The sequence below is a fragment of the Oryx dammah genome, unplaced genomic scaffold, assembly GCF_014754425.2.
Source record: "Oryx dammah isolate SB20612 unplaced genomic scaffold, SCBI_Odam_1.1 HiC_scaffold_23, whole genome shotgun sequence".
NCBI lineage: Eukaryota > Metazoa > Chordata > Mammalia > Artiodactyla > Bovidae > Oryx > Oryx dammah.
In genome coordinates, this window is record NW_024070207.1 from 67,548,173 (window position 1) to 67,562,076 (window position 13,904).

At 34.5% G+C, this 13,904-nt stretch overlaps 1 protein-coding gene across 7 annotated transcripts in view; it reads left to right on the plus strand.

Moving 5' to 3' along the window:
* Positions 1-13,904, plus strand: part of ATRX (ATRX chromatin remodeler) — a 293,493-nt gene that overhangs the window by 92,593 nt on the left and 186,996 nt on the right. For 5 of the 7 annotated variants that reach the window (XM_040265641.1, XM_040265643.1, XM_040265644.1 and 2 more), the window contains 3 exons: positions 6,919-6,974; positions 7,840-7,892; positions 8,772-8,896. In XM_040265641.1, the coding sequence (XP_040121575.1) occupies positions 6,919-6,974; positions 7,840-7,892; positions 8,772-8,896 (234 nt within the window). Of the gene's footprint in view, positions 1-6,918; positions 6,975-7,839; positions 7,893-8,771; positions 8,897-12,048; positions 12,163-13,904 lie in introns of all 7 variants that reach the window. The other 2 variants (XM_040265642.1, XM_040265640.1) reach the window with 1 other exon arrangement.

The window sequence follows — 13,904 nt, forward strand, 5'->3', positions numbered from 1 at the left end:
CTGTATTCTCTCCAGCATTTGATCTTACCATTGTTTAAAAAAAATTAAAAAAGAAATTAGACCTTCTGATAGAGACCTAGTTATAATTCAGTAGAAATTAGACCTTCTGATAGAGACCTAGTTATAATTCAGTGTGGTTCTAATTTTCATTTCCCCAGTGACTAATAAAAATTTTAACACCATTATTGAGATAAAAATCATGAGTTTACAGTGTACAGTTCAGTAGTTTGTAATATGTTCACAGATATATGCAGCCATCATGACAGAAAATTTTATATTATTATTACCTGAAAAAGAAACCCCGTATTCTTTAGTTATCACCTTCTATGAGCAGCCTTAAGCAACCACTAATCTACTTTCTTATGGTTTTCCCTGTTTTAGACTTTCTTATAAATGTCATTCTATTACATGTGGTACTTTGTGACTGGCTTCTTTCATTTAGTATAAAGTGTTAAAGGTATATTTATGTTGTAGTATATATTAGTATTTCATTTCTTTTTATGACCAAATAACATTGTTATATATAGATATATTACATTGGTTTTTTTGTTGATGGGCAATCTTGTTTCTACCTTTGCTATTATGAATAATGCTAATATGAACATTTGTGAACAGGTTTGTGTGTGGCCATATGTTTTCATTTCTCTTGGTTATATACATAGGGGTAGAATTGCTGAGGTATATAGTAACTCTGTTAAATCCTTTGAGGAAATATCAAACTGTTGCCCAAAGTGGCTACACCATTGCATGTTCTACCCAACAGTGTATGAGGATTCTGATTTCTCTGCATCCATGCCAACAGTGGTTGTTATCTGATTTTTGATATTAATTTTAGTCAACCTAGTACATGTGAACTTGAGTCTTATTATGATTTTAGTTTTCATTTTGCTTGATGGCTAAGGACATTGAGTATCTCTTCATATACTTATTGGTAGTTTGTATATATTCCTTGGAGAATTATCTACTTAGATCCTTTGCTCAGTTTTAATTGGGTATTTTGTCTTTTTTATCATTGACTTATAAGGATTCTTTATATCTTCTAGATTTCTATTAAGATAAAATATATATAATGTAAAGTTTACTCTTTCAACTAATTTTTAATATACAATTCTTTGGCATTAAGTACATTCACATTGCTGTGTGTGTGTGAATCACTACCATCCATCTCCAGAACTTTTTCATCTTCTCCAACTGAAACTCTGTACCCTTTAAAGTCACTAACTTCCAAATCCCCTTTACCCCTAGTCCCTGTTGGCCACTATTGTACATTCTGTCTCTATGAATATGACTACTTTAGGAACCTCACATATGTGGAATCTACAGTATTTGTTCTTTTATGTCTGTCTTATTTAACTTGGCATATTGCCTTCAAAGTTATAGTCAGTGTTATAGCATGGATCAAAATTGTCTTCCCTTTTAAGACTGGATAGCATTCGGTTGTGTAGATGTATGTTTCTTTAATTTTCTTAATGATTTCCTTTGAAGCACAAATGCTTTTAGTTTTTATAATGTCCACTGAATCTATTTTTGTTTTTGTTGCTTATACTTATGGTGTCATGTCTAAGAATCTATTTCTAAATCTGGGGTCAGAAAGATTTACCTCAATGTTGTTTTCTAAGAGTTTTTTTTAGTTTTAGCTCTTATGTTTAGCTCTTTGATAACTTTAGAGTTAATTTTTGTATGTGGTGTAAGATAGGTCTCTAACTTAATTAGTTTTTGAATGTGAATACATAGTTGTTCCAGTGCCATTTGTTGAAAAGACTATTTTCTCCCTATTAAATGGTTGTACCATCCTGTGGGCTGCCGTCTATGGGGTCGCACAGAGTCGGACACGACTGAAGCGACTTAGCAGCAGCAGCAGCAGCAGCAGCATCCTGTTGAAAATCATTTGACCAGAGACATAGGGGTTTATTTCTGAACTTTCAGATCGTTTCAGCTGATTCTTATGTCTGTCCTTTTGCCAGTACCACACTATACTGACTATAGTTGTTTTACACTAAGTTTTAAAATCTCTAAGTGTGAGTCTTCCTATTTTGTTTTGACTATCCTGGGTTCATTTTAATTGTACATGAATTTTAGAATTAGCTTATCAGTTTCTACAAAGAAGCCAGTGGGATTCTGACATGGATTGCCTTTTTTAAAATTGTAGATTCATTTGGGGAGTATTGCTATCTTAATGTTGTTTTCTATTTAATGAACATGCATTGTTTTTGCCATTGATTTAAATCTTTAATTTATTTCAATGATGTTTTGTAGTTTTCAGAGTATAAGTTTTAAACTTCTTTAAGTTTTTTCCTAAGCATTTTATTCTTTTTGATGCTATTATAAATGGATTGTTTTCTTAATTTTATTTTCAGATCATTCTTCGCAAGTATATAGGAATGTAATTGACTTTTATCTTTCTCATATCCTTCAACCTTTCTGAACTCTTTTATTAGTTCTGCTATTTTTTAGTGGATTCCTTAGGACTTCTATATGCAAGATATATTGTCTCCAAAGACAAATAGTTCTACCTCTTCCTTTTCAGTCTTCTTGCCTTTTATTTCTTTAATTCGTGATTACTTGTTCTGGCTGGAATCTCCATTACAGTGTTGAATGGAAGTGTCAAGAGAGGATTTCCTCCTCTCATTCTGCCCTTAGGTGGAGTGCATTCAGTCTTTTACCATTAAGTATGATATTGCTACTGCTGCTGCTGCTGCTAAGTCACTTCAGTCGTGTCCAACTCTGTGCGACCCCATCGACGGCAGCCCACCAGGCTCCCCTGTCCCTGGGATTCTCCAGACAAGAACGCTGGAGTGGGTTGCCATTTCCTTCTCCAATGCATGAAAGTGAAAAGTGAAAGTGAAGTCGCTCAGTCGTGTTCGACTCTTAGCCACCCCATGGACTGCAGCCTACCAGGCTCCTCCATCCATGGGATTTTTTGTAGGTAGTTGAGGAAGTTCCGTTTGTTAAGTTTTTAAAAATAAATTATATTTTTTAGAGCAGTTTTAGGTGCACAGAAAAATTGAGTAGAATGTACAGAAATTTCCTATTATGCATCCCCACACATGCACAGCCTCCCCCAGTGTGAACTTCCTGTACCACAATTATACATTTGTTACAGTTGATGAATCTACAGTGACAGTCATTATCATCCAAACCCATAGTTTGATTAGGTTTCACTTTTGGTGTAGGGATTTTGACAGATGTATGATGATATCTATGTATCATTATAGTATCATACAGGTTAGTTTAGCTGTGAAACTGTATACCCCAGATTGGGACTTGAAACCGTTCCCACCTCAGATGGGACTCAAACCCAGTGATGCCTCAGTTGGAACTTGGACCTACAATCTCTGACTTAGGAGAGAACTTGAACCTCCCAACCTGAAACCACACACCTGGTGTCAGAACTCAATGAAACTCAATTTTTTTTATGTCTCAACACAGATGGAATTCAGCAAGAGGCAAAGTGATAGACAAGAACTACATTTGTTAATATAGGATGTTTGTGAAGGGTACAAGCAGGCAGGCAAGAGGGCTCTGCCCCCAGAACTTAGTGTGTGATGTTTTTAAAAATCAAAGGAAAAGTGAGGAGAGAGAGAAGACCACCTTCTTCTGCTACTTTGTAAAGATGTTGCAGGAAAATGTGATACGAGAGGATGGTCACATCCCAGGTCTTAGGTAAGTTGCCAAGTGAGCTGGGATGAGCTGCCAAGTGAGGGTCCTTGGCTTTGCACAGGAAAGAATTCAAGAGTGAACTGTAGTTAAGTGAAAGCAGGTTTATTGAGAGAGATACACATTCCATAGGCAGAATGCTGTCTATCTCAGAAGGTGAGAGCGGCCCTGGGAGATAACACACTCCATTAGAGTGTGGTCCATCACAGAAGTTGAAAGGCTCTGGGGTGTGAGGGTGGTTTGTTTTTATGGGCTTGGTAATTTCATAGACTAACAATATTATTCCAACTATTTTGGTGCAGGGCGGGGATTTCTAGGAATTGAGCCATCATCACTTTTTGGCTTTTTATGGTTAGCCTAAGAACTCTTGAGATGCCTGTAGGTGTGTCATGTAGCATGCTAATATATTACAATGAGTGTATAATGAGACTCAAGGTCTACTGGAAGTCAAGTTTTCTACCATCTTGGGCCTGGATGGTTCTTACCAGTTTTTGTTGTATCCTCAATGGCAATGTCGTTCTTTTAAATGGTTGTTCCTTGCCACCTTCCCTCCTATCTCAACTTCAGCGACACTAAAAATCCTCTGTTCCATTTTTCTATTCTCCCCGTCCCCCAAATCCTTGGCAACCATTGATCTTTTTACTGTCTCCATAGTTTTGTCTTTTCCCAAATGTCATGTAGTTGGACTCATACAGAATTTAACTTTTTGAGATTGGCTTTTTTCACATCAGTCAGTTCAGTTCAGTCACTCAGTCATGTCCAACTCTTTGTGACCCCATGAACCACAGCACACCAGGCCTCTCTGTCTATCACCAACTCCTGGAGTCCACCCAAACCCATGTCCATCGAGTCGATGATACCATCCAACCATCTCATCCTCTGTCTTCCCCTTCTCCTCCTGCCCTCAATCTTTCCCAGCATCAGAGTCTTTTCAAGTGAGTCAGCTCTTCGCATCAGGTGGCCAAAGTATTGGAGTCTCAGCTTCAACATCAGTCCTTCCAATGAACATCTAGGACTGATGTCCTTTAGAATGGACTGGTTGGCTCTCCTTTCAGTCCAAGGGACTCTCAAGAAAGAGTCTTCTCCAACACCACAGTTCTAAAGCATCAGTTCTTTGGCACTCAGCTTTCTTCACAGTCCAACTCTCACATCCATACATGACCACTGGAAAAACCATAACCTTGACTAGACGGACGTTTGTTGGCAAAGTAATTTCTCTGCTTTTTAATATGCAGTCTAGGTTGGTCATAACTTTCCTTCCAAGGAGTAAGTGTCTTTTAATTTCATGGCTGCAGTCACCATCTGCAGTGATTTTGGAGCCCAGAAAAATAAAGTCAGCCATTGTTTCCACTGTTTCCCCATTTATTTTCCATGAAGTGATGGGACTGGATGCCATGATCTTAGTTTTTCACATAGTAATATACATTTAAAGTTCCTCCATGTCTTTTCATGGCTTACTAGCTCATTCCTTTTTAAAGCTGAATGTTCCATTGTCTGGATGTACCACAGGTAGTTTATCCAATTCACCTTTTGAAGAATATCTTGGTGTTTTCACATTTTGGCAATTATGGAAAAAGCTACTTACGAAGGTGTTGATATAAATAAAAAATACTTATAAACATCATCAGTTTGCAGTTTTTTGAGTGGACTTTGTTTTCAGCTTATTAGGTTAAATATCAAGGAATGTGATTGCTGGATCATGTGGTAAGGGTTTGGTTAATTTTGTAAGATATTGCCAAAAGTGGGTGGATCATTTCCCATTCCTACCAACTGTGAATAGTTCCTGTTATTCCACATTTGTACCAGCATTTAGTATTGTCAGTGTTCTGTATTTTGTCCATTTTAATAGGTGTAGAGTGTTATCTTACTGTTTTAATTTCTGATCCTCTAATGAGATATGATGATGTGGAGCATCTTTTCATATGCTCATTTGTCATTTATATATGTTCTTTGGTAAAATGTCTTCACATCTTTTGCCTGTTTTTAATGATGTTATTTATTTTATTATTGTTGAGTTTTCAGTTTTTAAAATTTATTTTAGATAATAATTCTTCATTAGATATATCTTTTGCAAGTATTTTTTTCTCAGTTTGTAGCAGAAAGACATGTCTTATTCTTTTGAAATTTGCTAGTATTTTATTAAGGACTTTCACATTTGTATTCATAAGTGGTATTGGTCTGTAGATTTCTCTTTTTATGGTATCTTTTCTGATTTGATATGATACTGGTCTCATTGAATGAGTTGAGATGTAGTTCCTCCATTTTTATTAGAAGACTTTATGAAAAAAATGGAGTTAATTCTTTTTTTCTTTTTTGAATGTTTGGTGTAATTTGGTGGTTAAACCATCTGGACCTTTGCTTTTCTTTGTGGGTAGATTTTTGATTACTAATTCAGTCTTTTCAGTTACAGATCTGTTCACATTGTTTATTGATTCTTGTGTCTACTTCAGTAATTTATGTGTGTTTAAAAATTTGTCCATTTCATTTAGGTTATCTAATTTTTTGGCATACAATTGTTCATGATATTCATTTATAATCTTTTAATTTCTTTAAGGTAAATAGCAACATCTCCTTTTAACTTCTCATCTGTGTCCTTTTTTCTTGGTCCATGTAGCCTAAGTTTTTTTTTTTTTCCAATTTTTCTCATCTTTTTAAAGAACTTATTTTGATTTCATTGATTTTCCTCTATTGTTTTTCTGTTCCCTGGTTCACTAATTTCTGTTCTAATCTTTATTATTTCCTTTCCTTTGCTTTCTTTAGGTTTAGTCTACTAAAGTCTTTACTGATAAAGGGAAATATATTGGGTTTGCCAAAAAGTTCATTTGGGTTTTTCTGGAAGATGTTATGGGGAAACCTGAATGAACTTTTTGGCCAACTCAGTGCAATTAATTAATAGTATGTTTTTATTTTTAGTAGAAGATGGAACTTAAATTTTCTTTTAAGAGAAAATCTTTAAAAGGTTACAGTAGGAAATGTTTTGATTACATATTGCTCCTTTCAGAAACACCTTTTAAAAAGGGATTGGTGTGTCAAAAGGGTGATTATAGGCAGAAAACATTTTTTAACCAAAGCAATATATTAAAAATATTTTTACTGGAGTATAGTTGATAGAAAACTCTTATATTTTAACATGAGTAAAGTGTTACCAGTACTGCCATACAACATAGATTGAAAAATGGGTTCACAGAATTGTAGGTATTGGTGTTCTGTTTGATAATGCACCAAAGAGATAAATAATGTTTTCATTTCTTGTCTTTTAAGATAAAGTCAGTGGGTCTGGCCATAACTCTGATATGATGGAAAACAGCAGGGAAGAGGTAAGAATAACTTGGAGCATTTAAAAGATATTTATTACATACTACTAACCAACTAGAGTAGGTGTCATCAGTTTGCTTTTATTTAATATATGTATGTGTTTGAGTTTACTGTTATAACGGAGTATTATTATGATAACTTTATTTTCAGTAATTGTTCACTTTTTGATGGTGTTTACTGTTTTTGTTAGTGCTGTGGTTTGCTTCACCTAAAGTCAGACTACTGAACCTAGCTAACAGGTATTTGAATGTTATTGTATTGTAACAGTGGTGCTCAAGGAGGTTGTTATGGGCATAACCTTATGATTCTGAGATGGATATTCAGAATCTCTTCAGCATTATTATCAGAACCCATCCTGAGGTCCTTCACCTGATAACGCCAGCCTACACTGTGTTTTAGGATTCTTTCTATCCAGTGTGAAAAATTGAATCCAATAAAATATACTGATTGTATTGGCAAAATGGAGGTAAATTTAGTATCTCTGAGAAAATTGTAGAAGGTACTCTGTGCCATAGATTAGGATAGAGAAAATGACACATTTTTAGATTCTTAAAACTGTCTATTGAGATCTGGTTACCTGTACATCTTTGTTTTGTGTTTGTCGGCATAGGCCAAGATCGTGGTACAGCAGTGTATCATTTTCTATTCCTCAAAATTCAACAGTAATAATTTAACAAAAAGAGATAGTCTTGAATCAAGGAAACCTTGAGAGTAAATGAGAATTTGTTATTGATGTTTCTTTTAGAAAAATGTTTTAGGCATATAAATTATGTCTCATTCTACTGTTATAGATGTTGGTATAGGGAAATAATTATAGGGATGTTTCTCAGAGTTTTACTCACTTTTGTACTTATTTCTTGCATTTAGGGAGCTAGCTCTGCAGAAAAATCCAAATCGTCAGGATCCTCACGATCAAAGAGGTTGGTTGATACTAGAGGGAAAAAAGTTACTTTCTTTTTCAGGTTGTTTTATTTCCTTTTTATTAGAATAATCTATTTTTTCCTAAACTTCAAGCACTCTTGTTCTAAGTAAACTAATTTATTCAAGCATATATATTTTAAAAAGGGCTGTGTAGTATAATGAATCCTCTTGTATCTATCACTTGACTTTTAATTTTAACTAAAATTTTCCCAGGGGAGGATTTATTATGTACTAGTGGCCCTGGCAGTATATAGGTAATTCCTTTCAGATAATATATGTGCTTTAAAAAAAAGGAGAAAAGGAAAAATGAAATGTTAAATGTCTCATGAGGCAATATGAGTTTTTTAGGGTTATATGAAATTGTCTAGGATGGGAAATGGTAGCCATAATAGTTGTAAGGAAGTTATAAGAAGATCAAAGAGTGGTTAAAATACTTATCTGTGTTAAATTATCAAAGTGAATTGTACATAAAGACTGAAATTACTTCTAAGCATAATGTAATATGTAATATACTATGAAATATAGTTTTTATTAGAAATTTGCAGTTTATTCTATTGGACTTTTTTTTTTAAACTAGTGGAAATAAATGTCTTTTAATAATCACAGTTTGTTTGTTATTAACTTATTGCCTAAAGTAGTGGTTCTTAAATAGGAGTTCCCCTCTAAATACTCTTTACCTTTTTTAGAATGCGCATGCCCTGGTCCTGCTCAAGACCTTCTAAATTGTAATGTGGTATAGAGATGTATGCTTCCCTAGGTGATTCTGATATGTATCCCTGGTTAAGAGCCACTGCTTAATCTAAACATGTTATTTATGTTATTTGGGTGTTTTTCAATTGTCGGAAATGTGTAATTCAATGGACTTAATTTTTTTATAGGAAACCTTCAATTGTAACAAAGTATGTAGAATCTGATGATGAAAAACCTTTGGATGAAACTGTAAATGAAGATGCTTCTAATGAAAATTCAGAAAATGATATTACTATGCAAAGCTTGCCAAAAGGTAAAGTGTATTAATTTTTTATATGAAGTTAAAGTTGAAAAATATCTTTAAATGTCATTACTATAAAATTAGAAATTGATTATTGTAAGCTGTGTGTCAAGGACCAAACCTGACATTTTAGTAGCAGTGGTTTGGAAATGTATTAGTATGGTAATGATAATGTGTGTTCCTGAGGTTAAATATCTAGAATATATAGTCAGGTTTGAAAAGAAAACTTATTGTCTCTTTCCATTGGCTTCTAGTTTCCAAATTATACTTGAATGTGGAAGTTGGTTTAAATGTTTAGTATGTTAAGTTTTGGTTCAGTGAATTTTAATGTGCTTGCTTTACGAAAAACATAATGAATACTCTGAAAAAGTCTTAAAAACATTTAAAGTTTAATTTATTCTTACTGCATTCTTAAATTCCCTAAGATTCAAAGTGAAGTTACGTGTTAAATTTGATTTGGATATATTTCTTGTAATTATCCTTTTTTAAAATGCCTTGTCACATTTCCTCTCAACTGTTATGTTTCTAATCTTAAAAGTTGCATTGATTAGATTGGGGCCAGGGCAGGGTTGATAGGGGAGAAGCCAAATGAAAATTTTGGACTTTTCATAGCTCAAGCCTAAGAGCAGTGTGATTACATGATGAGAGAATGACATGGATCTTGGTAATTTCATGGTGTTTCAGAATCAAAAGTTTTGATTTGTTTCTTTATTGAATATGTTCAAGGCTCTTAGATTTTTCAGATCTGTTATCACTGATCATTTACAGCAATGTTTACTACTTTATTCTCTGTCTCTACTTATGTTTATGTGACACATTTTGATTATGGAAGTTTAAAAAATGATGAGTAGGAGGATAATACATTTCTTTACTAGGAAAAATTAGGAGTTACAATAGATAAGAAATGAATGAGGAAAATAAATGAATGAGAGGAGGAAGAAAGAAGAAACATTAATGGGCCTACCATTTACTTGGCTTTGAAAATCATTTTATGTAATGGTTTTGGTGGCCTAAGGCAGAAACAGCTAACATGGCAGTCTGAGTTTAATAGGTAGTGATTCACTTTGGATTATTATATTCTCAGTGGTTGTTACTTGAAGTCCTTATGATGGCCACTGGGTGAGCTAAGAACTAGGAGTTCCAATCTTTCTTTTACTGACATTATGGAAGAAAGTTAGTATGGGATGTTACTAACCTGAACTAAGGGTAATTCTCTTCCACCAAACCAGAATAGACCTGTTTCATAAGGTCAAATTTGGTTGATTATCACTATTGTTATAATACTGAGTATGTATAAGTACTGGACTCTTTAAAAATGAACTCATTTAATTCTCAAAGCAATGCTGTAAGGTATGAAGGAACAAATTCAGAGCTCAAGGAACTTTTTCAGCTTTAAATTGAAAAGCTAAGATTGGAACCCAGGTCTGCCTGAATCCAAAGCTAGTGAGTGCTCTTTCCACTCTGCTGCTTTGCTTTCATTTATAGAAGAATCTTCATAAAGAAATCTTTTTTTTTCCGTGTGTGTGTGTGTGTGTGTGTGTGTGTGTGTGTGTTGGGGGTGGATTATCTGTAAATCTTTAGCTTTTCTCAAATGCCAGGGCTTCTCTGAGAGTATATATGTGAAAAGGTTGTTGTGAAAAAGGGTTTTTTTGTGTGTGTGTGGATATTACTTATATTTACCAGCTTGTAAAAAAAACTCAATCCTTTGTGCCCTATTTCCCCCTGTTTTTTCAGAGACTCAGAAATTCATTTAACCTCAGTTAAACCTCACTGCTGACTAACATAGACCTGTGTTTCAGGGAAGCAGCCCCTGACAACTACCAGGTTTTACAGTTCACCCTCCATATCTGTGGGTTCTGCCTCTGCAGATTCAACCAACCTCAGATCAGAAATATCTGGGGAAAAAATTCTGGAGAGTTCCAAAAAGCAAAACTTGAGTTTGTCATTTGGCAGCCGTTTATATAGGGTTTACATGGTGTTGGGTATTGTAAGTAATCTAGAGATGATTTAAAGTATACAGAAAAATGTGCATAGGTTATAGGCTATTTTATATAAAGGACTTGAGCATCCACGGATTTTAGTATCCAAGGGGTCCTGGAACAAATCCCCCATGGATACTGAGGGACAGTTATACTTTCTTAATTTTTGTCAGTAATGTCCAGTTGGGTTTTTCTGGTGGCTCAGTGATAAAGAATCTGCCTGCCAATGCAGCAGAAGTAGGTTCAATCCCTGGATCGGGAAGATCGCCTGGAAAAGAAGATGGCAACTCACTCCAGTATTCTTGCCTGGAAAATCCCATGGACAGAGGGGCCTGGTGGGCTACAGTCCTTGGGTTCGCAAGAGTCAGACACGAGTTAGTGACTAAACAACAATAATGCCTAATTACTAAGCCCAGCAATATAGGTAAAGTGAGACCTCCCTTTTTACCATGCCTCTGCTTTATTTGCTCTTGAGAGATTAAAATGAAAAATTAGCAACCTCTCTCCTCAGTTCACATGTTTTATGGCTAAGAGAGTACATTCTTTCTAAAAGATTTTATAGGGACCAACAATTGATTTCATTCTGCAATTTATTGTTATAGCACTTGAGCTTAAGTACCTAAGGCAATATTTGTTTAAAACTCTTTAAGGACTTTCAGGGTACTGAATCTTTTTCTTAACTATTTAGGAAATGGTACAGAATAGTACAGCAGTAATAGCAGAATATAAAACAACATTTAAGAATATTTTGCTGCCTTTATGGTTTAGCTTTTGAGAAGAATAAGATGTCTTTAAAGCTTTCTTTTCTGATCCTTTTATTTTTTAAACTGTGGAACTTAGTGTAGATGTTCATAGTCAGAAAAGCTTTTGTGATAGGCAGTATAAAAACTGAGAACTGGGCTAAAGCTTTTTAACTTTATTCACACATTTCTGTTACAAATCAGTTCATAATACTTCCCCCCCCAACCATTTTTTATGAACTATGTTCCAACAAGTAATTTGATTGTTGACACCTGGCCCTTTTACTATTTCCCTGTTTTATTTATTCTTGAGAGGTCCTTATATAAATATTGAAAGCTTGAAAGAAACAAAACTATGTTCCAGCAATGTTGGCTTTATCTGGAGTCTTGTACTTCACTTGCACATTTAATATGTGTAATGGTTTTTTAAATGAAATTATTCTAGGTACAGTGATTGTACAACCAGAGCCAGTGCTGAATGAAGACAAAGATGATTTTAAAGGGCCTGAATTTAGAAGCAGAAGTAAAATGAAAACTGAAAATCTCAAAAAACGCGGAGGTAAATACAAGTGAAAATGAAAACATGAGTTTAAATTGCTGTTTATGACCATATTGGAAAATCTGATGTGCTTACTAAAAATACCTCCACTTTTCTGCCCATTGTTTTTTAAAAGCACTACTTAAAAATAACTTCTGTTTCTTTCTGAGCTCTGAAGCAGAAAAGGTTAAAAACACCATTGATTAAAATACCTTTGCCTTCAGTGGCTATTAAGTTATCTCAAGAAGCCTAGTATTTCCTTCTTACACATGTTAGTTCTGTAATGCTTATATGCCAGAATACCATGTGTTCCCTCTCACGTGAAAGAATTTTAGATTTGGACAAAGTCTTGCACGTGGCCTTCAGATAACTTTATACATATCTAAAACATTGTTTCATAGAGTGATGGACATTTGCTTTAGTGTCACCTTGGGTGCTTATATTAAAAATGCAATTCCCTTGACTCCACTCATGACAATTTAGAATTTCTGGGGATGATGTCAAGACCCTGGTCCAGTTTGTTGTTGTGTGCATTAAAGTCAGACATCTGTTGGTTTAAGGACATCAGTGTAGATATGCATAGAAAGGAGAAGGGAACTAGAGCTAGGGACCTTCCCTTCATCTGTCTCAGTCACCTCTTCCTTTGTCTGTCCACCCTCACTTATACACACAACCATTGGCTAGTCATCTGTAGAAAGTGAGCATGAGGAAGATTCATTTAAAAATTCACTACAGTGAAGTTTGTGTCCTACGTGTTTGTGTGTGAGTTTAAAGTAGTGCCTGTATGTATTTTTGGGGCATATTAACAGAGCTAGAATCTGTTATGATAGAAAGAATGAGTCTCTAAAAGATAGAAATGACACAAAATTTCTAAATAGAAGTATAACGGAAGCCTGTCTGTTTAATATTTATCATTTTAATTGTGAAATTATAGAGTAGTTCTTATTTTGCTGAAATTTTGTGTATATTTTATTCCAGTGCTATATGATATCTTGGTGGTACCAGTAAAATATATCTGTACAGTAGTATATCGTATTAGATGTGTGTATAAATATATATATGTAAATTTTCAGATTCAATTCATTATGTTTAGAGATCAAGAAAATGTAGTTTAGTCTTTTGTCCACCAGGGGGTGTTCTACCTCTTTCAAGCATAAGGAAGATTTTTTGAGACTAACTCATAGTTGGAAAACTGCCATAGCAGCAACAGAGCTCACCAAAGCTAAGTAGTAGTCTTTAAAATAAGAGAATCATCAAGTAGAAGATGATGATAAGGACCAGCAGTAAGAGTTTTCTTTCTTCTTATTTCTGATTATGGATCCTCTAGGAAGACAGATAACTAAGTATACTGCATTGTGTCAAAATTAATATCTAGTGGTGTCTTTTGGGGAGGGACTCTGGAGTAGTCAGTGCCTCAGATATGGATAATGGCTAAAAGGAGAATAAAAAAGAGCTACAATTATCGGGGAGGGTGATTTTAGTGCTAATTTACTATGCTGCTGGTATTTGGTCTGAGCTGATATGTCTCTGGAACATTTTATTGAGTGTTCTGTGTAAGGATGTTTATATTGTGCTTAAGGGAATATGTGTGTTTATAGCCATATGATAGCTAAATCTTTCTTGTTAATTTTTGTCTTAATAATTTGCTACATCTTTAAGCTGTCGGAAATCACACAGGATTTTAACTATTTTTACCTATATACACATGTGTGAATGAACTAGTGATACAAGGTACTGAACTGTTAATATTCAAACTTCCTAGG